Genomic DNA, 22516 nt, shown 5'->3' on the forward strand with positions numbered 1-22516 from the left:
CTATTTTAGAGTCATTTTGCAACAAGCGAGCGGAATGAAAGATAATTTTAGAAGACTGTTTCAATAAAGAAGTTCTGTACACAGTCAGATACCTGCGCTGACGAGAAACACTGCGTGACCACAATCATTGTGAAGCCGATTCGTGGTGGCTCCAGAATTTCAGTGACACTTCCTGGTTGCCAGACCCCCAACGATGGAAAGCACTGCTGTGCTTTGCAGACAAGTTTTGTTATAGAGACTGGTACTGCACATGGGGTATACAATGCTTGATCCAACTTTTCACTGCACCTACGACCCCTTTGACCTTTATATTCTCTGCATTTGTCAGAATGAGCCCCGAACATGTTTCAACCCTAGCTTAAACCAAACTTATTTCAGAAACTGGTAGATGCACGAAAAAAGTAGAGAAAGTTGTAGCCCATAATGTTTACGATGGTAAGTGCAACATGTCAACTGCTTCATTGCCATTGATGGGCCAAGGCTCAATTACGCAAGTCGTAGTTATTTGCGTTTATTAGAAGCAGCTTCAGCTTCTATATTTCCAAACATCCGTGCTAAGTATTTCTGGCAATTCTGCTCAAACAACCGCATGAAGTAGGAACACCCACACCATTGCAGACATTCTTTATTTGGCTCGGAAGCATCGTAAAGTGTCTCGGTTTCAGAAATAAAAAAAAAATGTGACACCTGCACATTGGAGCATCTGACACGCGTCTATGAAACGTAACGAGAAAAAAACGCCGAGTTGGCAGTTGTTTTTTTTTTTAGTCCAAGTAGGACATTGTTCCCGGACACGAAAGCGTCAGCGAACGAAGAAAAACTTTCAGCGTCGGTTCGGCACAAACTAAAAACTAATCTCCGGGCAGGGCTGTATCACTCACGTCGGTCCCTTTCGCAAGGAAAGATTTTATCACAAATCGCTTCGGCAGAGATGAACGATGCACGCCGAAAGAATCTGCAGAATTGCCTACTCGTCCGTAGTTTCGGACCGCATGCAACTTCATCCAACCCCACCATAAGCCAAGGAATTGCCACCTTCCTCTTACAACCAGTCAAAACATAAAAAAAAGAAAAAAATGGAGACTGTTTAAAAAAAACACTTAGGTTTCAGGTCGTTGCTCCCTTGATTGTCCGGCACTGAAGAGGCGCAGACAAGAGAAAACTTTCCCGGCACATACAAACAAAGACAAACTAGTTACACACAATCTGAGATTCAGCAGTGGGTATCAACGGGGGGGGGGAGTAGAAAATGACGAGGCCTCAAGAGTAGTTGTTTTGATGTCCTTGAGGAATGTGGTAAAGGGAGACCAATCACGACGGGGCAGTTGTAGAGCCCAAGCCTCCGGCTTACAAGTCGTTCATCTCGTACTTGAGTTCGACGAGGTTTTCGTTGATCCGTTCTATTGCTTCGTTTAACCTGGAATCCAACGACAGAAGTAAGAACGGGCACGCATCATTATGCTAATTCATTCGTTTCGTACACCTCAAAGGGCAACTCCGCTCAATTCCGAAGATTTCGAGATCACGAGCGATTTCGCATTAGAAAGCCCTAGTAAGTTGCCGATTTCGGCAACTTGGCGAGTTGCAAAATTAGCCGGGCCGTCTAAGAAACATTTAGACAGAACTAGGTCGTCATATTTGACGTGTGGTCTTCTTAGGCGATACTGAAGAGGGCTGCATTGTTTTTTCAAAAACAAAAACGAAGCAGAGTTGCCGACAGGGAGGAGTTTCGGTGAACCCGCCTCTACCGCAAACTTCCCACCTTTGGCAATGCACCGGTGCCTCGTAAGCCTCGAGCGTGCAACGGCAGCCAAAGCATGGTGGAAGGCAACCGGCATGTGCTGAAGGCAGAGCGTTGGGAAAAAGGCAAGTCTGTTTTGCATTGCTCGTAGGAGGGGTTTCTTCTGCAGTTCTTGTGTTTAAAAATTTTCCAAGGTCCTGCAGGAACTTAAAAGGACAGAGGACCTCCCTTGTTCCTGTGCACAGACGCACCCCACAATCTAGGCGAGCAAACAAAGGGTGGGCTGGCGACGAACGAGGGTTCTTGGCATGCCGCCATTGTGGTAGAGAGGATTTTCGATGCTTGGCAAAAAAAGGTGCAGAGGTAAGGAGTCCTCACCTGCGTTTCATGGACACTACGTCCGTCTGGTTGTTCTGCTCTTCCGGATTTTCAAGCAAGTTCTGTTTTGCCAGCTGCAGCTTGGCTGTCTGCGGGCAGACACAAAGGCTCTCATTACTTAGTCGCAAAAGGCGTACACTAGGATTGCACGAACACGGAACGTTCCATCGTTTCCATCTCGAGAAGCGTAATAAAAAAAGATTAGCTCATTGTGGAGCACTAAGCGTTTCTTGTTTCGTTCGTGTTTCAGTTCGCTCTTTCGACCTTTTCAATAATTCTTCCCTTAACATAGAGAATTAAGATATATGTGGGTGCATATTAGATTAGATATATGTTATCTTATCAAGACCTACACATTGCAAATGCCAAAAGCATAGCTTCTTCCTTTGACAACCAAATCTTGGGAGAACTACTTCACGCACTGTACGAGCAATGCGTAAAACTTCATTTTTTCTTGAGATGAAAATGATAGTCAAAAAGAAGCTGAAGCATACATTTAATATAGGGCTAAGGCAAATTTGTAAAAATACATTTAGAAATTTCAACTGGAGGCTTTGTAACCCGTCGATATAAATAGAGAAAACAAATTGAGTAGTCACGTGACAAATCTGGAATTTTCCACGCAAGAACTCGGAGTTTAAAAAGAAAAAAATCTATCGACTCATTTGGCCTATATTAATGATGGGTTAAAATACTCCAGTTGAAATATGCCAGCTAGAAAAAATATCTAAAAAGTATTAGGAAATTTTAGTTAATTAAGCCACCAATTGTTTCCTTCCACTTGAGCCCAAGCATCCGGCTCGTGCGATAACCCTATTCTGCAGAAACCATTTGTTTCGATTTCAGTGCCCTTTTTGTTTACGTTGCCTGCCTTGGAGAAAAAATAAAAAAAACCTGTACATGCACCTATTCAACTCTATAGTTAAATAGCGTAAGAAAATTTATGCGTGGATGCATGGACGGACAAATATATGGGAATAGGGGTCGGAGGTGCATTCCAGGCCACCGCTACTGGAGGTTTCTCAAAGTCAGTTGACAAGCTTCCTCGAAAGCCTAACACCTTTTCACGGCGCCAGTAGAACATTGCATGCACAATGCTTGCGGTGGAAAGTGATTCTATTGTGGTTTTCACAGAGAACACAAAGTCTGCGCAAAAAGGGCATCATTCAAAACGGTCCTTCTCTGTTGCTTGAGGCACCCTCACCAGCACCCGTACCTGCTTGCGTGCAGGCAACGGAGAAGGACCATTCTTGAACGACGCCGTCCGTGGAGCTTGCTAACCGACAGATACAAGAATGCTGTTCCAGGCACCATAGTAGGGGCTTCCATTAAAAACATGCTGTTCCAAAAAAGAAAAAAAAAAAAAAAAAACATTTTGCGGCCATGCAGCGGTGTCACTCTACGGGCTACGGCACCCACCAGTTCGAGCTTGACCTTCTCCTCTTCCTGCAGGGCCACCACAAAGTCTGCCAGGTGAGGGGCGGCACAGTCCATGCGCAGGCGGCGCTCGATGTCCATCACCCCCTCCGAGATGCGCTTGAACTCCTGGGTCACCTCCCGCACCAGCTCCCGGAACGTGGGGAAGTCGTAGTTGGGCGCCGTGCTCAGGTAGATCTTGTGGCCCCTAAGGTCGGGAAAGGAAAGACGCGCGCACGTCACGACACTTTGATCGACTTCATACTCCACCGAGCCCCGAAAAAACCCAGCTATATTCCGTTTCACATCAAGTCCATGCGCAGCTAGTGCTACGACCCGATGGAGACAATCAGGCAGCGCCTAAAGCGTTGTGCGTTCACTGCCACCGGCAGCAGGCGCGCAAAGACGACGAGTGCCCTGACCGTGCATTTTTTTTAGCTGCTTGACTGGCTCCGTCGGACCGCAACTTCAAGTGAAATGGAGTATTGCACGTTCAGAAGGTGACCATAGATCAAACAAATAGTCCTGCGTCTGCCTATCGCCGGTTGACAACGGTCCCGCCTGCACGTCCCGTGTGCAGACAGCAGGATGAATGGCAGGCAGCCGACTGAGAGGACTTAGCTCCCACAACCTGGTCAGCTTAGGGGTGAAAGCAGAACAGTCTATGGTTTTAATATCCCACTACAAAACATTGAGGAAGCTCTTCAAAAATGAATTAGTTATCCCATTTGGGGACAACGGGCCCCCTTTTGCCATTAAAATGCTGGAGAAAAATAATTCCAGAGTTTATTGCGGGCCCAATTTCCACCAGGAGCACCCTCGTGAAATGGGATTCGCGAAAAGCCAAGGTACCATCCCAATTTCGAGTTAGCCACAGTAGTAAGCACGACACACTGCGCTTGAAGCAACTTTTCAAGGCTTCATGCATTATGAGCGCGTGAACATGCGCCTAGAATAGACTGGCTCGTGTGAGCAGGAAGCGTTCATGTGGTATGGGCCAACATTAAATTGTTTTCCGGCTGGCTAACCAATAAGGAATTATACCTGCCGTCAAAACCATTTGGCACACTCATAAAAAAAAAAACAAGCTTCCAAGGCCAGAGATGACCTTGGCAATGAACATAGTAGCCTCCAATTGAAGTGTAGCTGCAAAGACATGCACAAAAATTTAGGAAAAAAAAAAGACTTTTTTTTTTTTTTAATTACTTTCTGTCCTTGTACAAAAAAAAAAGTTACTGAAACAAATTTACTAAAGAAAGTTATTTTCTCTCATATTCAGGAACCTTCCTCCAATAAAGCTACACAAAAAAAAAAGAAAAATAATTATTGTTATCACCCTACCTTTACCCCCCACACAAAAACACACGTACACGCACGCACGCACACGCACACACTTGTCTGGAAGAACAAAACTTCCTTATTGCTTCATCGCAAAAAAAAAAAAAAATTTCTCTCTGGGGCTCTTTGCATCTTCTTAATGGTAACGCCGGACCCGAGACTACTCTTCCTTACAAAACACCAACAGTTTCCAGGAAAAACAGAATTATAAACTGTATTGACTAGATACAAAATTGTCAGAAAGATCTAAAACTTTTAACCGAGGCTGGTATGTGCAAGCTCCTTGCAAAATTGCCACCATTAGAATGACCTAAATAGGCCAGCCAACTGAAGAAATGCCTAATAATCATGTTGTTCCCATCCTACAACCAGTGGCGTAGCCAGGAATTACTTTTTGAAGAGGGGGACTTAGCTGGCTAGTTGTCCATGACTTGAGAAGTTCTCTCCTGGCTACGCCACTGCCTACAACACTAAAATAGTGAAATGGGGATGCAAAAACATGCCAAAACCGACAACCATATGAATATTTGTCTGGCTCTGCACATCCAAGGTAAAAAACAAAAACGGACAAGATGGATTCCACACGTTGCTTCTTTTCAAGCAGCTGCAAAATCCGGAATGCTCCAGGCCTCGAAAAAATAAAATGAAACAATAACACGACAAGTACGCAACTACAGCTTTGCACTTTCTCCTGCACTGTTGCTACAGGCACCCCAGCCCCATTGTGAGTGCGTGGCGGAACAATCTCCTCCTTGCACAGTTGTTTTTCACAAGACTGCCAAATGCACCCCGCAGGCTCCCGCAGCTGTGCACTTGTAGCTTAGAACTCCTACGTTGTGGATGCAGAATGCTACAGCGAACCAAATCGGAGTTTAGCATATTCAAAAAATAAAAAGAGTGCCTAAAAAAACAATTAAAAAAACGACCGCATCTCCACGTGGTGAATGATGTTGATTGCGGCGAAGCTTCGGTGGTGCCGGAGCAGCTTGCTGTCTGCGTAGACGCCGAGCCGCAGCATGCCGAGCTTTTCGTTCGTTTTCATCCACGTCGGGAAGAGAATGTGTGGTATGGAACATGGTTATAAACGCATTTGAGCACTTGACCGCAGCGCCCTCTCGTCTATAAACGTTGAGCCAATGCATGCCAAGTTTAACGCGATTATATACGCATTTGACTGCAGCGCCCTTTCCTGTATAGACGTTGAGCGGCTACATGCAACGTTTCATCCATGACATCCCCAGCTCTTCATCTCCCTCCCAACATGCTGTTTCAAGCTCAAGGACTTCCCACCAACCTTTTGTATAGATTAGACAAGGAGGGTACCTGTAATCTGTATACAACTCGAAGAACATAATGGAGTTGGAAATAAGTATAACAAAAAGGAATATGCCAGACGATGCCACAAGCCTCGGCAGTGTCTTCAGACACATGTCTTATTGCCACCACCAAAAGCAAGCAAACCCAATCGACAAAAAGGGTGCTCATTTTTAGTCGAAAGACCACATGAAGAAATCAATGCAAATAGAGTTTGCCATAACGCTCCACCAAACGAAAGTCTTGGGCTTCAAAGCTTAGGATCACGTGTAAGACCAACATTAAGCCAGTCACATCTACTAAGATTATGTGATGCTGTCATTCAAAATCACCAGATGGTTAAAAAGAAAGAATAAACAGCTATGCAAAAATGTTCCTTAACACCTGTATCTACTAAGTAATAACCCATTTACTCTCAAGTCCGGTCCTGGGCATCCCATACTGCCGGCCATGTCGCCGTCATGATATGCTAAGAAAATAACTAGAAAAAAATAAAAACTAAGCGTAATGCTTAGCTGGAGTTGAGTTGCTCTTAAGTTGCACATCATTTTAAAGCAGAAGAGCACCAGTGGTGGAAAGTAGACTGTACTTAAAGTACTACTACCTCAAGCAAGTTTAGAGAACTTTTACTTTACTTGCAGTACATTCCCAGAGTATGTACTGGTACTTTACTTAAAGGTATATTTTTTCGGTATCTTCTGAATAAAGTACAACTCCCGACTTCAAACTACATTCCCCACATTTGGTCTTGTTGAGGTTGTATCACAAAATGATGCTTTGTGAACTCCAAAAAAAATACTGAGAGGGATATTCTATTCTGACCAGAAAGGCGAGCGGACGACGCATCACTCCGTTTGTACTAGAAGCGGTTTTTTCGCAGCCCCCCCCGTTTCGAACTCTCGCTACTTCTCGCTCAACCAGCACGAGTGAGGAGGTTACAAATATTAAAAGAGGAAGAGGATTGTTTGCAGAAGCTACGGGGCTGACGTCATTCTCTCTCTCCTAACCAGTGCAAGCGGTGCCAAATCCAGAACTCCGAGGGACTTGAGAATCGGGCACCATTTCCAAAATTTACTAGCTTGTGGCCAGTTGACTTTATTCAATACTCTCCGCCATTTATGAAAACGACTAAAAAAAAAACTGTACAGGGGAATGAAAGGGCACCCTGAAAGATTCTGATTAAAAATACTTTTACTTCACTTTGAAAGTACATTTTATTTATAGCACTTTACTTCAAGTATAAAGTGCCTGGTGTACTACTTTACTTGAAGTACATAGCCTCTCATTTACTTTGTACTTTACTCAAGTGCTTTTTAAATGTACCTTACCAAGCACTGAAAAACTCACAAGACAGGCTTCCAAGTCGACACTTTTTTCTGCTTGCATACTGCAACTAACACAACGGACCGTACGTCGCTATCTCTCAAATCTTCTGGGAGACTGGCCTTTGCAGCAGCATCAAAATGCAACGAGCAAACCAGACACTTTTCACACTCAGTCTATTGCTGTTTGAAGGTTAGAGATTTCTAACCCCAACTGAACCCGTTGGCAAGAGCTTCAAAAGATGCCCATAACAAGCATCACCTTGTGTTTAGAACTCTTTCTGGTAATTTGCAATTTAAAAGTAAAGATTGCCTCTATATATATATATATATATATATATATATATATATATATATATATATATATATGTTTATGGTTATATTAAAGCTTACTGTAAAAGAGACTGGACTCCAGACACAACTAGACTGATCGGTCAAAATAACCTTTTTTTTTTTTTTTTCAGTACAATGATTGTTGTGATGAAGCGCTCGCTACAGTGATTTGATGACATGCTCCGAGATCACAACTGGGGGTATTTTGAGAGGCGAGATTCCAGAGGGGTGGTAAGAACGGCCCGAGGTCTAAAGGCTGACCTGCAAATTCTTTTAGTGGGACTATGAAACCCTGCACACAGGTCCCAGGGGATGGCAGAGAACACTCAGAAAAGAGCCTGCTGGAAGCCTTGCAACCGCAGACTATGCTTTTCTACTCCCCTAGACTACTTCCTTGGGGGAAGAAGACTCCTCTGGAGAAACTTCTGGGGGTTCAAAATAATCCAGGACGGACAAGGGAGTGTCCGTTCTTCCACCTTTCCAACAGCCTCGAAGGAAACAAATGAAAATAGAACAAAGAAGACACTTACTCTTCGAACATTCTGTATGTATATGCCCTTTCTTCCTGCAGGGTGCAGATCTTCTTGAGAAGGCTAAAAACATCACTGCTATTGTCAACCTGGGAATGGAAGGAAAAGAATGAGCCAACCATTAAATGTGTGAAATATTCAGATCCATCTACTGCTAAGCGACGACAAAACTATTCTAACGAGAGCTACTTTTGTTGTCTTTCTTGTTCTCAGAAATTTAGAAATTACGATTACCCAGTCAAATCTCGTTAATATTGATACCCCCGTTTCCCCCTAAAACTCGTCCATATCTAATGCGAGTTTCCCCATCAGACAAAAACGTATGCATTAACCCAATTTGTCCTCAAAACGCTTGTCTATCTAACGGTATAATAACCAGCCATCACTACGATCTCATTTTGATTTGCAGCAAGCGAGACAAAAACGTTTTTGTTTGACGGACTGCACGTCAAACAAAAACGCGTAGCGCAATATGAACACCGCACTAGTAACCTCCCGGAATACTAGGAACTGCCCAACGTCAAAAGTCGTTACTAAATATGTGTATTTTTATTTTTCTACTACGAAGGTTTGTTTTAATGGCTGTCAAGACTTCGCCCTGCTGGCTGTTCGACCAGCTCCACTGTTACTCAAAAAGCGCGAACGGCCGCGTCACGTCGCAAACGCGTTCTTTGCATACTAAAAAGCAGTGAATATCTCCTTACGGTTGTGGCGTTTTTTTCTTTTCGCGTAGAAACTACAAAACAAAGCGACGGAACCCAAACTCTAATGGGTTACGCAACACAGCGGCACACAGTACCGCAAGACACCTCCGCAAACCGGTGGACTAGGTGCGACTCAAGGAAGATAAACCGGACTTTTTTTTTATACATATATCTATTTTATTTTTTGTTAGGCAAACCGGGCAGAAATCTGGCCGACGCTTAAAATACTACACCACGACCTCAATACCCGACTAATTTATGTCGGTTTTTCGGGCCTTTTTAGCGCAAGCTTGCAATTCGAATAGAGCGGCTTTGAAAAATACATTTCCGGATAAAAGACGTTTTAACCAAGTTTGACGGCTGCCCAATAACGAACAAAAAGAGCCTCTGACAGAACGGCTTTTGACAGCTTTCACACAATGAGTCGCGGATTCGCGCGGGGCACGTTTTTCGAGCCCGTCCAACTTGAATTCGGCCCGTGTTCCGAACACAATTACGCGTCGCTTCGATCGTGCCTCAAGGCATTAGAAACTAGGTGACGGAGATTGGCCGAGTTGGTCGATGAGAGACGTTTGCGGAAGTGGTGCTGGGGACTTCAACCGGCGCGGCGGCATGGGGACCTCCGAAAGCCATGCGGACGTTCGACATTTTAGGCAGTGTCAGAACGCGGTCGTACGTTTTCCTCCCTTGCCTGTTTTGTGCGTCGCGGGAACGGCATCTGTCGTTGGATCAGTAATATTCGGAGACCAAACGGGATACAGGAAATGGTGGGGAAAAAAAAGACTTCAAAGGAAATTACCATTTTAAACGCCGGCCTGTCGAAATCTATCAGCTGCTCCAATGCAACAGGTGCTGAGAAGGGAGATCCTCAGTTGCCAGCATCGCTTTTTGAACGTTGGTTTGCGACGGCAGCGCCCTCAAACTTTTCTTCTTGAAATGTACTATAAAAGGCGAAAAATATTTATTATATTTATATTAATTGAAATTATCTTGCGTTTTATTTGATTTGTGTTACCACATGAACGTTATAATGAGTTAAAAAAAACTTAAATAGGCAAGCTAAAAAGTTTTAAAGCCAAAGTAGCCAAAGCCTCCAAAGCTTTCAAGAATCCAAGCCATCCGAGCGCCGACTTGGCCGACTTTCCGATTCGCGAAGTGCGAAGTGGAACAAAATATGCACCTGTTTAAATCTCACTCCCTAGCATATTTTTGTCGTGACCCGGTACCTTTATGTATTCAGTTATCACCGCATTAGCGATGACTCTTTAATCTGTACTGTTTTGCTCGTGTTACGCGTAGCCGGCCGTACTGCATCACGTTACCGTGAGGACCGCGGATCTGCTGCAACATTCGAAGACGGCCTCTGGTAACGTCGCGCTATTTGACATTACAGAAATAATTGTACGGATTCATTCTTGAGCCATGGACCAGTCACGGCTCGATGAAACTCGGTGAAAAGAAGAGGGTCGCGAGCAGTGCTGTCGCTCAGGAAGCTGGGGGCAATGTACTGACGTTTATCGTTTATGTACCAGACCTCGAAATAAACTTGCACTGTTTAGTTAAATAAATTTTTTATTGACTTCCTATTAGAAAAGAAGCCACACAACGTATATAGTTTTTACAGGTCCCTGCCCTCCAGAAAGATCACACATAGCACTATGGACAAGGACAAGTAAGAGATGTGAACAGGAAGTAATGTTTTTACTATGTCTACCCAACTATCCCAGCAGTTCATTTTGTTCTTCCTTTTTTCTTGGGTGTCACTCTTGTTGTTGAGAGCTGTTTTGATTTGCTGCAAAGTTGAACATCTTCGATGTCAAGAATGCAGATGGCAGTGAGGCACAGTTTCTTCTTTACCCAACTATTCCAGCAGCTCATTCTGTTCCTTAGCTTTCTACACCATCAATTTTGTTGTTGCGAGGCGTTCCGGTTCACGTAGTTGACCGTCTTAGATGCTGGTATGATGACTGATTTGAGGCACGGTTCCTTTTCAGTGAGACTTGGCATCCCAAGAAAAAGACTTTCGGGCAGCAAAGTCTGTTGCGTCCATCGTCGTCATGGGTAGAGAAGAAAGACTGGCGCACGAGTCCTTTGTCACCAACAAGGAGGGCGGCTTTCCGGAGGAAATCGTCATGATATCCTGCATTCCCATGCTATCCGCTTGCCTGCACGGCTTCCTATGCCGAACATCCGTCGTCGCGTCTCTCCGAAGGAACCTGTGGCGAGTTGTTTTCGTTGTCCGATTCTTTTACTTGCTTCGTACCAGAGTCTTGGGGGCCTGCAAATGGCCACCACATAATGTATACTTCCCTCTCGCTGTTGCAGATTGTTTCGTGCCTATTTGTGCCATCTATTGACTGTTTGTGCTCTCTGAAATGCTGCACATATCGGAGAGCACAAACTCGCCCCGAATATGATGCGAGCAGTTGAGATAATGTGCCAAAATTTTCATGATTTATTGTTACCTGATTTATGAGTAAGGAGCGATTACAGGCATTTTTCAGCCTGAAAAACATTTCCGGCAATAAACGGCAAGTGGCTCATATCAGGGTGTCCACAAGACTGTGTCCGCGAGGGACGATGGCAGTGATGACTGCAACAGTAGATGCATTACAAACTACTGAACATTGCCATGTACAGGGTGTTTCATAGTGCTCTTCGGGGATAAAAACAAATTGGGACAAATAAACCAATGAACAGAGTGCATTGAAACTTTTCCCAAAGGTGTGTTTAGAGGGTGTGTTTTATGAGAAAAAAATTAACCCCTTGCTTACTAATAATGAGTGTCACTCGTGCCGCCATTTACGGACCATAAAACCCGACCACGAGTGTGACTCGTGTTTCGGTTTCAGAGCTTGTTTTGTGAGCTCTGCGGCAGATGGCAGCACTACCCCTGTTGCTCCTGTTTACCTTGGGTTCTTTTCTTGTTTGCTTTGCCTTTTGACAGAGAGAGGGCGCTTCATTGACAAAAAATAAGCGCACTATTGTAAGCAAGCGCGCCAAAAACATGTCTTCGGCGCGGAGGTCTGCTTTGGCGGACGAAGATATACAAAGACTTCTTTTTGAAAGTGATGAATGCGCCACTATTTCTGACGACGAATCCTGCTGCCTTTCCGATTACTCGGAATCCGATGAGAGTTCAACGGACTGTGAGAAAAGTGTTGAAAACGATGCGAATCCTGGAAGCATTTCATCGACTTCGGCGTCTGCACGTCAGTGGAACTGGGAGAAGAGGGACAACCAGCCTGCTCAGTTCACCTTTGTAGAAACCCCAGGTGTGTCAGCAAGGGTTCAACGCAGTCTTGGTGAGAAGACAAGCGCCTTGTCGACCTTTTCCGAGCTTGCAAGTCATGATTTTTGGGCGTCTGCCTCTGCTGAGACAAATCGCTACGCCGAACAAGAGATGGGCGATGAGGATCGTCCCAAGAAATGCTATGAGGAGCAATGGTTTGACACCATTCCGGATGAGATAAAGGCATACTTTGCCTTGTGCATCATTATGACGCAAGTGAAAAAACACACAGTCAAAAGGAACTGGTCCAAGAGGTCCATAGTGGAGACACCAATTTTTGGCAAAACGATGTCCTATGTGAGGTTTCTGCTAATCTCTCGATTTCTATCATACTGTGAAGAACTACTGAAGAAGAGGAGACGACCAGAGGTCCTGGTATAGAGCACGAGACTACGCCTGAAAGCCAAGGAAACGTTTTTCTTTATTTTGACGCAAATTGCTTGATTTAAATAAAGCTCTCTGTACGATCTTTAAAGAAAAAAAAAAATGAGTAGGCAAGGGGTTAAGCCTTTTTTTTTGCACAGGTAGAAAACCGGCAAACACCGTCTTGGAGGCTGCCACTCACAGGTGGTACTGCACACGCTCCGATCTACTGGATCGGCTTTCGAGTATTCATCAAATTTGAGTGTGATAGATGCATCACCTTAGTGAAAAGTTTCAATGCACTCAGTTCATTGAATTAGTTGTATGAATTTTGTTGCACCTGAATAACACTCGGAAACGCTCCGTATGTCTCCCTGAACTTTTTCAGGAGTGCCACGGCGCTGGACATCCTGCTTCAGTGTGTACCCTTGATCCTGGCCGTCACGGTGCTGTCGAGCTACGTGGCGTGCATCACCTTTTCGATGCTGGCCGCGTCCCTGGGAGTGAGGGTCGTGCACCATCTTCTTCAGCAGAGGCCACCGAAGACACAGAAGGTGCAGAGAAACAGGAAGGCTCCTGGCAAAAAAGGGTAACCACTCCACAAAATTCAGGTTGTCCAAGTAAAAAATTGTCAGCTCAAAAATAAAAAGAACTCGTAAAAAGTATATATATTTTTTTAGGTGGTCTAGCTGAACAGACCAGGTATTATCAGGCTGGCACAGCCATGGCCTTGGCTATTGTAATGCACTAACGGTTGAGTGAAAGGATTTTACGTTCCTCACCCCCCCCGGCGAGGCCGTGCTGCAACTACGGCACCCTTACGGGAACGTTCGCCAACACCATCGCTAGGCAGAGACCCTCTCGAGACTTTTGTACATCTGGCAAAGTAACCAACGTCAACAAGTTTTTGTCTCCCTCTTCCTCTAACATTCAGAAAAGCTGCTGGTGTAAAGCCATAAACCTCTGGGTCAATGACAGGGGCTGTTGGATTTCATTTTCGTCGATGCCGACAGCCACCTCCAATCACGCCGGCATCCTGCTGGTGACGCAGTATCATCATGTCGGCGCCGGTATGCAAGGGGGACTCGCAGACACGGGCAGCGGAGGCAGAATGGGACTTACCATCCAGCGCTACCATCAAATCGTGTCTCATTAAAACATCATCACCATATCGCTTAAACCCGGTCTTTACCCTGTGGGTCCCCCAGCCTGTTCGTCCCTTTCCAAGGAGTGAAGAAAATGAGCGAACGAAGAGGAGAAAAATGCGAAGAGGGAGAGGGTGGGAACAGAGTTTGCACACTATTTTTCAGTTTTCATATCTACCGCTAGGGGCGCAGCTGACCAAAATAGTGCCGGCCCGCCCTTTTTTTTTACTGTTACCCAGGCTTGCCAGGCTGTTGTTTGAATGGTCGTATTTACCCACCGGAGTGAAATGTGTTCCACGCGCAGCAGCGATAGTCGGCCATGAAGAACGACTTTTTCCTTGTGTCGGCATACAAATATTCGTGATGAGTGAACACTTCTTTTGCCGCTTGAGCCACCCGAGCGACCAAGTTTGCAAGCTCTTCTTAAGATGAGCTTGCAAACAACAAAACTATTTGCAATCTTTTGGGGCATTCATATAAAACGTCCACCTTTTATAACAAAAACCATAGCACTTCGGGACTATCGAAATCCATGCTGATGGATCTAACCACCAAGTCAAGCAACAAAAAAAACAACGAAAGGGCCTACCTGTCGATTACCGAAAACGAAAACAAAACCATGCCCAGTTGTAGTGATCATGTTTAGGGACGTCTTTCATTCAGAGATGGCACCACCTACATTGCGCCGATTACACGTGTCACGTGTTGTACAAAACCACGGGCCGCGTGGCGGCAAGACATGATTCGGTCACCAAAAATATGATAAATAAATCTGCTCGAGGCGCTCGCCTCAGATCTGCCCTCGTCATTGTTGGGATCAGTTGCATGTCCTGTCATTCTCATCGGCAGGTCCCGGCCCGGAGCCGGCCGGCACCTTTCATGTAAGCGCGCATCTCTGTTATAGTTCCCGTTCACAGTGAGGTCCAAGGCGTGCAAGGCTTGTTTGACCCCACACATATCTTTTTGAAATATAGCACGGGGGAACTACAAAACCAATGCCGATCACCTTGACGAATTTCGTGCTTAACTCTGACAGGACCAGTGTCGTCCGTAAGCTCTATGCTTACAGTTCAATCATACCAATAAAGTACAACTTTGCCATACACGCAATAGAGCAGGCGTGTCTCGTGATTAACGTTGTAGTGGATTATTGTGCAGCACCTATTCATCCTCAACCAGACTGTGGCGATTTTAGCGCCGCGTTATAAGGCGATGGAAACGAGAACCCTTTGCTTGGGCGCAGAAAGAGTGCCCCGTTGAAACGGTCGTTAATGGCTGTAGCTTTCGTAACATGCATAGATGTTACGAAGGACAGGGTTATTAACATAGTGATAAGATCTTGATGTCGTTGTGGTATTACCACGACCTCTGGCACTTTCTGGTGAGGTTTTCTTGAACGCAGCTAGCTTGGTTACCCTGGTTTTATGTTACAAAATAAATTCCCCTCCAAAATTTTCTTTTTAACTAGTGCAATTTTTTTAATTTAATTCAATTCAAGCTTCTTTTTTTTTTTCTCAGGTATACATTGGAAGGACCTCCAGACAAAAAGCTGTTATATAAGTAACTTGACGGGCTCTGGGCTCATTTTGAGCATCCAACGTGCTCCTATTTGGTGCTTTCTATTTAGGAATGTCATGCTTAAATAAAAGCACATTCCAAAATCACTTCTCAGTCAAAATGAGTCTTGGTATGTAAATAATAAAATAGAAAGCTTTTTTTTTTTAACTGGAAAGTGGGAGGGGGAGTTTTTCTTTTTTTTTTTTTTTTTCAGAAGTTCAGTTTTTCAAGAAAAAATTGAGAAACATGGTTGTATTGGAAGTTGATGTGCAAAATATCAGAGTCTGTCCCATCTCCGAATGTCTTGTGCTATTAAAAAAGAAGTTGCATGAGCTAAACTTCAGTCACTCTTCATAGCAGCAAGATAGTCTTTCCGAATACGTAGAGATTGGCTACGACTGAATTCATTGTTGTTTGCTGGTATGTTTGTCATTAAATATCCAGTAGACCGATGTCACCGGGCGTTCGGCACACGCATGACGCCGCCATAACTTTAGTCCAAGGGAGGAAGGCGGCAGTTCACGAGACTGCTTGTACCGTCGCATGCTCTGGACGCGCAGAGCTGTAGCACAGTTGCCGCTCGTGCCGAAAGACTAAAGATCTCTCAACGTGGCAACATTAGTAGGGAGCCTGGAGCGCGTCTTCAACTGGTGCGTTCACCGTATTCTAAAATGTGGTCCCTCAATATTCGACTACCGTAATGTCTTGGTAGATAGCCTACCTAAAATAGAAAGCAAAAAGGGTTAAAGAAAAAGAAGTAGGTTAACGTCTGGTGTGTGATAGAAAAAATTGAAAAAGTGTTTGCTTTAGATTTTGTGATCTGTGAAAGTCGTGATCGCAGGGAGGAGCAATGAACCGAAGACGTCTGCCCTTCCCAGTCAGCGATGTTTACTTATCTCCCGCTTTAATTAAGTGACATCATTTCTGTTGAGGTCACCATTGGCCAGGGACCTGTACTAGCACAAGTAGACCATCTTTTAAAGATTCTGGGAAAAAAAGAAAAAAGCAAATCGTGTTAAAAATAGGGGGCGGGTTATCTCTCGGGATCTTACGGTAATGACATTGTAGAGGAGTTGTGTTGTCGCCGGCCATGATCTTGGCGGTGTCGCAGAAACGGCGGCGAATGTGGCAGACGCTTGTCTGCTGCAAAGCGTCTGCTGCAGGTTGCTCTCCAGTTTGACAATCCACGTAAGTTCAGCGGCCAGAAGTCGGGACGGCGCGACGGTGGCGACGCTTGCCTTCTCTCGTGGTTTTTTTGATGTTCGGACTTTTGCAATGTCGTTTGTTGCCACTTTGGAACAACTTTCAATGCTCGGGCTGAATTGGATGGCAAACACCAATCGGAGACACGTTCCCAGCAGCGCAGCAGCACCCTAGCCAAACCGACCGACAAGATTGATCTGTTGAGAGTCTGTGCTTGTTCCATTTAGTTCCTATCGTCCGTCTTCATTACCTTCGTGCCGTCTTTCCTTTACAACCTTTTTATTCTTACGCCACGATCGCAGGCCCCCGTCGACCGGTGCAAGTGTCCGTCCGGCGTGGTCGAGCGTGGTGACGGCGGCACGCTCGCAAGTGCTGCTTGGGGCCGCGGTGTTCATCCTGGCAGTGGACTTCCCCGCATTTGCGCGTCGCCTGGCCAAGACGAAGCGGTCGGGGTTCAGCCTGATGGACACCGGTGTCGGCCTCTTCGTAGCCTTGGCGGCCGCGAGTTCCCCCGAGGCCAAGGGTGCCCCGTCCCCCGGGGGGTGAGTTTCTTCCCCGTGCTGTCGTGGACGGTACGTGCCGAAACAATCCTTCGCGCTCCTCTTCGGCTTTCCCGTCGGTTTTTGAGAGAGTTGCGGTCAGAACTATACTTCGCTCGCACCTAAATGCTCGTTAGTACTCTCACATTTGCAAACAAGTGAGCTCTTTCAATCTCTTATAACTAGAGAACGGATGGATGGATGGATAGATGAATATGGCTGAGCCCTTTGGATCGGGCGGTAGCTTACGCCACCTAGCCATTGGCATGCCGGCGCCATCTATGATTTGACCTTGGAACTGCATTTCACTAGAGCGAAGGTTTGTGGCATTTGGAAGATGAAATCCACGTGCTACCTGCGAGAAATGGCCTTTTATGACGTCGTCGAGAGATTTCGAGCAAAGAAAGAAAGAATGAAAAAATAGTCGGAGTGCAGACAAGCTGATGTAAGTTGTACTTGATGGTAAACCTGAGACTGGGGTAGGAAAAGGAAGACAGAAAAAGAACGGGCAACATCTCAGTTGAGACGTTGCCCTTCTTTTTCTGTCCTTGCGTTTTCCTTTTTCTACCCTAAACTTAAAATTACCACCGTGTTAAAAAAAAAAAAATGCGCAAACGAAATGGGAAAACGTTGACAGAGCAAGAATGACGGAGCGTGCGTTTAGAACGTCCGGCCTCAAGTACGTGCTCTGTGCCTTCCGCCGTGCTTTGGTCACATGCATGCCTTCGAAGTGCACGAGACGCAGAAGCGTCGTCGGAGGCGGGACGGCCGAAGCTCCTCCCCTGTCGTTCTCCTTCCGACAGCGTGCAGAACGTGGTGAGAGCGGTGAAGGGCAGCGTGCCCTTGGTCCTCATAGGGCTGTCGAGAGTCGTCGCCGTCAAGAACCTGGAGTACCAGAGCCCCATCTCGGAGTATGGAGTCCACTGGAACTTCTTCTTCACCCTCGCCTTCACAAAGGTAGGAACTTTGGATGCTAATCCCGCCAGGGTGGGGCGATCGATGGTCAAGTGCGTCGCACGCGGCCGTCGTTCAACCATCACCAACCGGCCCGACTTCCCACCTCGCTGCATTGACTCGCTGCAGCTCGAAGCACGAGGAAACGAAAGCTCACATTGCAAAACTTGTAGGTCCTGGGTTCGATCCCCACCCCAGCCCGTTTTCGATCTGGGCGCGCGTCATACCGACGTGCAGTCACGTATCGCCATCGGTTTCCCCCGCCCCGGCACGTTGCAGTGCCCCTTCCGAAGGTTGCGCGACACTGGCACGGAGTTGCATTGGCCCCGGTGGTTTGTAGCACCCCCCGCAGTTCGTCTGAAGACGATACGGAGTATATTCGGTAGTTTCGCATTCCTTCGCTCATAACGGCACCTCGCATAGCATTCGCTTTTCTTACGTTTCTAATCCGCGAGTGTGACCATCTCTTTGCAGGTCGCGGCATCGGTCGTCTATGCCGTCCTCCCGGCTCACCTGGACTGGCTCGTCGGCTCCATCTTGGCAGTCGGCTACGAAGCCGTCCTCCAGTTGACACAACTCAGCGCGTTCTTGGACAACAGCAACCGCGACGGCCTCGTCGCCGCCAACAAAGAAGGGCTGGCTTCACTGGCCGGGTTCTTGGCGCTCTACTTGATTGTCGTGGCACTTTCACGTCGCCTGCTGTACGGCGCAAGGTGAGGTAACCCGCGTCGCTGGCTCGGGTTAGCCTATTAGCGACTTCCGCGAAATCGACGGCAACTGGCGGCTAGAACAGAAAGCCGTCGCAGCAAGTTCGCTCTCCAGCTTCCTTTTTAAAACTGAAGCTACAAAACTTGCTTCGGAAACATGCATTGGAAATTGCCAATACTAGTCTACTAGAAAAAGCTTTGCCAGGAAAATATGTAAATTTTAATGGTTGCGGGGAGAGTTTGGGGGGAAAGAAAATAAGAGTCACACTTTTACAGCGTGGCTTCTTACAGGTTTTACAAAAAAGACATTGGCATTGGGTATCGAAGTATCTCAGAAGTAAAAATCTACTTTTCCTCCACGTAACAAAAAGAAAAAAAAAAAAAAAAAAATTAGTGGAGTATTTACACTGATAGATTCATTTTGATTGAGATGCGATTTTGAAACATGCTTTTACTTCAGCACATTTTGGCCAAAAAAAAAAAAAAAAAAAAAAAACTAAATAGAGGCCTTTTGCTAGGCTCAATGACAGTGAATATTGCAGTAGTTTATTTTTCAGGAGGAGGGAGGGTTTCAAGTGACATGCGTTCACTTGAAAAAGAAACGTAATTGACTGCAGATCAGTGTTTTCTCAAGGATGACTTGTAGTTTGTACAGGACTGGCCATTCGAGAAATGTAACATATGCATTGTGTTTTTGTTCTTTTTCTTTCTTTCTTGTTTTATTTAAAGGAGCTGCATCCGTGACTGGGTGGCCATGGTCTTCGAGATCAGCGCTGTTGCGCTAGTCGGACTTGCACTGACCTACGTGATGCACTCGGATCTGGCGCCCGTTTCGAGGAGGCTGGCAAACTTGCCCTACTGCCTTTGGACGGTAAGAACTCGAGCTTGGGACTGTGTTCATTTTGCAAACATTTAGGTAATACATGCGTAAGCCATTTCATACCGTTTCTCAAACTGCTTGTCCTGCAGACATGCATTCGCTCGTTTCTCCGAAAAGTTATTACGGGATTAGAACAGCAGCGAGATTGTTCAGCTGTCCCCACTCCAGCGTGAGCTTTGTACCTTCGATAATCCTTTGGCGTCTGTAGTAGATTTTTTGCAGAGCTGGGCAGTATCGCAATACCAATGTACCGCAATACTATCTCGGAGATACTTCTGAGTATCTAGCTGTATCTCTGTATCGAAACACATTTCAAAAATGTATTCGTATCTCGGTAGTGGAATACACTTGCTATGTATCAGTTGTAACACAATACTCGGCCAGGCAGAGGTATCTCGTTGCATTCGGGGGGGGGGGGGGGGGGGCAGCGTTTTAAAGACATCACCAAAAGATAGATGAGGTGAAAAGGGCCCAAACAAAAAACCCTATTTTTTGGAGAATGTCAAACTCGCCTTTGCTGTCCGCTTTATTTTACAGGGGACAGCGGTCTATTGTCCTAACGGCAATCGTTAGGTTTCCTTCATAGAGAGGATGCAGTGAGACGTCTAGGGTTCACTCCTTTTGTGAAATGATCGTCCTCCTTTGTACTCTATGGGGTTCAGTGGGGAACATTATGGTTTCTTATCTGTATCAGGAAAAGCTACTATGGAGGAAGAGGAGTTTGAGATGAAGAGAAGTAGGAGAACCATCTGACACAAAAGGAAACAACCATCACCTTTTGTATTCACCAGGAACTGCACCCTTGTCGTCCTATACCGAAAGAAAAAACCCAGCGTTCGTGAACAGTACAAGATTGCCCCGACTGACTGAACATAGACCCCTTTCCAAAGTCACGTGCCGATTATTATTATTAGAAGGTCTCGGAACAACTGCATGGAGGAACGTGCAAGTCATTCCTTAAAATGCCGAACGCGCTGCCAACACTGGCCAACACTACGAGCCAGCCGACGAGACAGCTTCGAAAGTGCGACGTCGTTGCGCTGATGAACTTTTTTTGTTATTGTTTTTTACACTGCGCCGCGACGTTGAGGTTTTAGCCCGCCATTATGTAGGGTTTTCACAGCTGCCAACAGGAACAGGAATTCCCAGCCATGAAGGCAGTATTTATTTGTTTTAATACAAACTTATGCTCCTCTGGAGTGGTGGAGAGACTGTTCTCGTTTGCAAGTCTTGGACTAAAACCGAACCGTCGCTGTCTTGACGATTGACTGTTTGAGAAGCTTCTCCTACTCAAGTGCAAAGTGCAATTAATTTCATTTTTCCGTGTTTGCGAGAACCTTTCAAGAATAAAGAGAGATGTATTTTTTGCTTTAGAATTCAGGTTTGTTTGTTTCTTGCGCTATATTTGGGACTTGCGTTTCATGGGTCATTGCGTAGGTTATAGTGCATTCTTAAATATTTTTACGGGACATGACATCGTTCAAGGAATAAAAGTATTTCAGTATCGGTATTTCATTATCTGTCTTCTGGGATACATTTTTCCTCTTTTTGCAGAGTATCTCCGAAATATCCCCATACAGCAAAAAGAAATGTATCTCAGTATTTTTATTCCAGAATATTTTGTTAATATATCTCAGTATTTCTATCCCGGAATACTTTTCTAAGTATCCCTGCCCAGGCCTGATTTTTTGTAATATCCGTGTTTCAAGACATTACCTTTTTTAATTACCCCAATTGGGACATGCACTGACAAAACCTTTTCTCAGCCTCTGCCCTAAAGTTAGGTTGAGTTGCATTTTGAACTCGAAATTTGAGCATGCATGGTTTTCTCTGGCAACGTGCTGTTTAAATATATTTCTCTAAAATTTGTCCTGTTTTTTTGTTGTTTTTTTCTTTCCAGATGTGTCTTTTTTTAGTTACCATAGTCTGCTTCGTCCTACTTCAAATCGCCGACGTGCTGTTGTGCCAAGAGGGGATGCAAGTGGATTTCAGCCAGCTTCAAGTTTTACACAAAGCCAAAGACGCTGCTGGCGAGTCACAGGAGCCAAATCTTCTCTGGTACAGCATCAACTTCAACGCCATGCCCATGTTCCTGTTGGTCAATCTGTTGACCGGACTTGTGAACATTTTTCTCCGCCCAAGGACCATGGGGACATTGTCTGCGGTGTTGGTGTTAGTCGTGTACATTTCCGTTGCTGCTTTTACAACTGTCTTTTTGTACTCCAGGAAGATGAAATTAAAACTTCCATTCAGTTAGGAACTGCAAGAGAACTAGCTGCACAAATAGTGAAATAGTCATAAGTGTGTGTAGCTCTGTGTGTGCATTATTTCTGTTTGTATCAAATAGACTGGCAGCTGCTTTATTTAATAAATACAAATTGCACGCAACCTCAAGTACTTTTCTCGTATTTTTATGAACTACCGCTAAAGCTATCTAACATTTAAGGGATACTACAAAGAAATTTCAGCACTCATTTTTTGGTCTATATGTGTTCAAAGGAGCAGTATCACATCGAACATACCAATATCTTGTTAAAAAAGTCTCGAAAAGGAATTTTAAAACAAATTAAACGATTAGCAAAGAGCACCCGGTGGATGTCGCTAACGCCTCGCTCTGGCCACGACGAGAGAAGGGGGAAGGAGGAACTCCCCTCTTTTCAAGAATCCCTTTTGTGTGTCGCAGAAGTCGCTATTGTCCCCCTACAAGGTTATAAAATATTAACGCGTCACTCAAAATTCGTACAAAAGCAGCCGCTTCGGTGGCTGGAATGACTAGGCCATCCTCTCGACGTCAGCCTCG

At 45.4% G+C, this 22516-nt stretch overlaps 2 protein-coding genes across 2 annotated transcripts; one reads left to right on the plus strand and one right to left on the minus strand.

Annotated features, from left to right (window-relative positions):
- Positions 1–607: 607 nt before the first annotated feature.
- LOC8053184 (required for excision 1-B domain-containing protein-like) lies at positions 608–9981 on the minus strand. The gene is made up of 5 exons (XM_029970599.2): positions 9876–9981; positions 8373–8461; positions 3539–3743; positions 2120–2208; positions 608–1417 (listed from the first exon to the last, which is right to left on the minus strand). The coding sequence occupies exons 1-5, from the start codon at positions 9876–9878 to the stop codon at positions 1348–1350; spliced, it is 456 nt and encodes a 151-aa protein (XP_029826459.1). The 5' UTR covers positions 9879–9981; the 3' UTR covers positions 608–1347.
- Positions 9982–10173: 192 nt separating this feature from the next.
- On the plus strand, positions 10174–22104 carry LOC8053189 (phosphatidylinositol-glycan biosynthesis class W protein). The gene is made up of 8 exons (XM_042289419.1): positions 10174–10442; positions 11071–11297; positions 13120–13320; positions 16939–17178; positions 17979–18132; positions 18604–18842; positions 19566–19707; positions 21617–22104. Exons 2-8 carry the CDS (start codon positions 11134–11136, stop codon positions 21971–21973), a joined length of 1497 nt encoding a protein of 498 aa, XP_042145353.1. The 5' UTR covers positions 10174–10442; positions 11071–11133; the 3' UTR covers positions 21974–22104.
- Positions 22105–22516: the final 412 nt, after the last annotated feature.

Source organism: Ixodes scapularis, unplaced genomic scaffold (genome assembly GCF_016920785.2).
Source record: "Ixodes scapularis isolate PalLabHiFi unplaced genomic scaffold, ASM1692078v2 PGA_scaffold12__126_contigs__length_90152505, whole genome shotgun sequence".
In the NCBI taxonomy this organism is placed as follows: Eukaryota; Metazoa; Arthropoda; class Arachnida; order Ixodida; family Ixodidae; genus Ixodes; species Ixodes scapularis.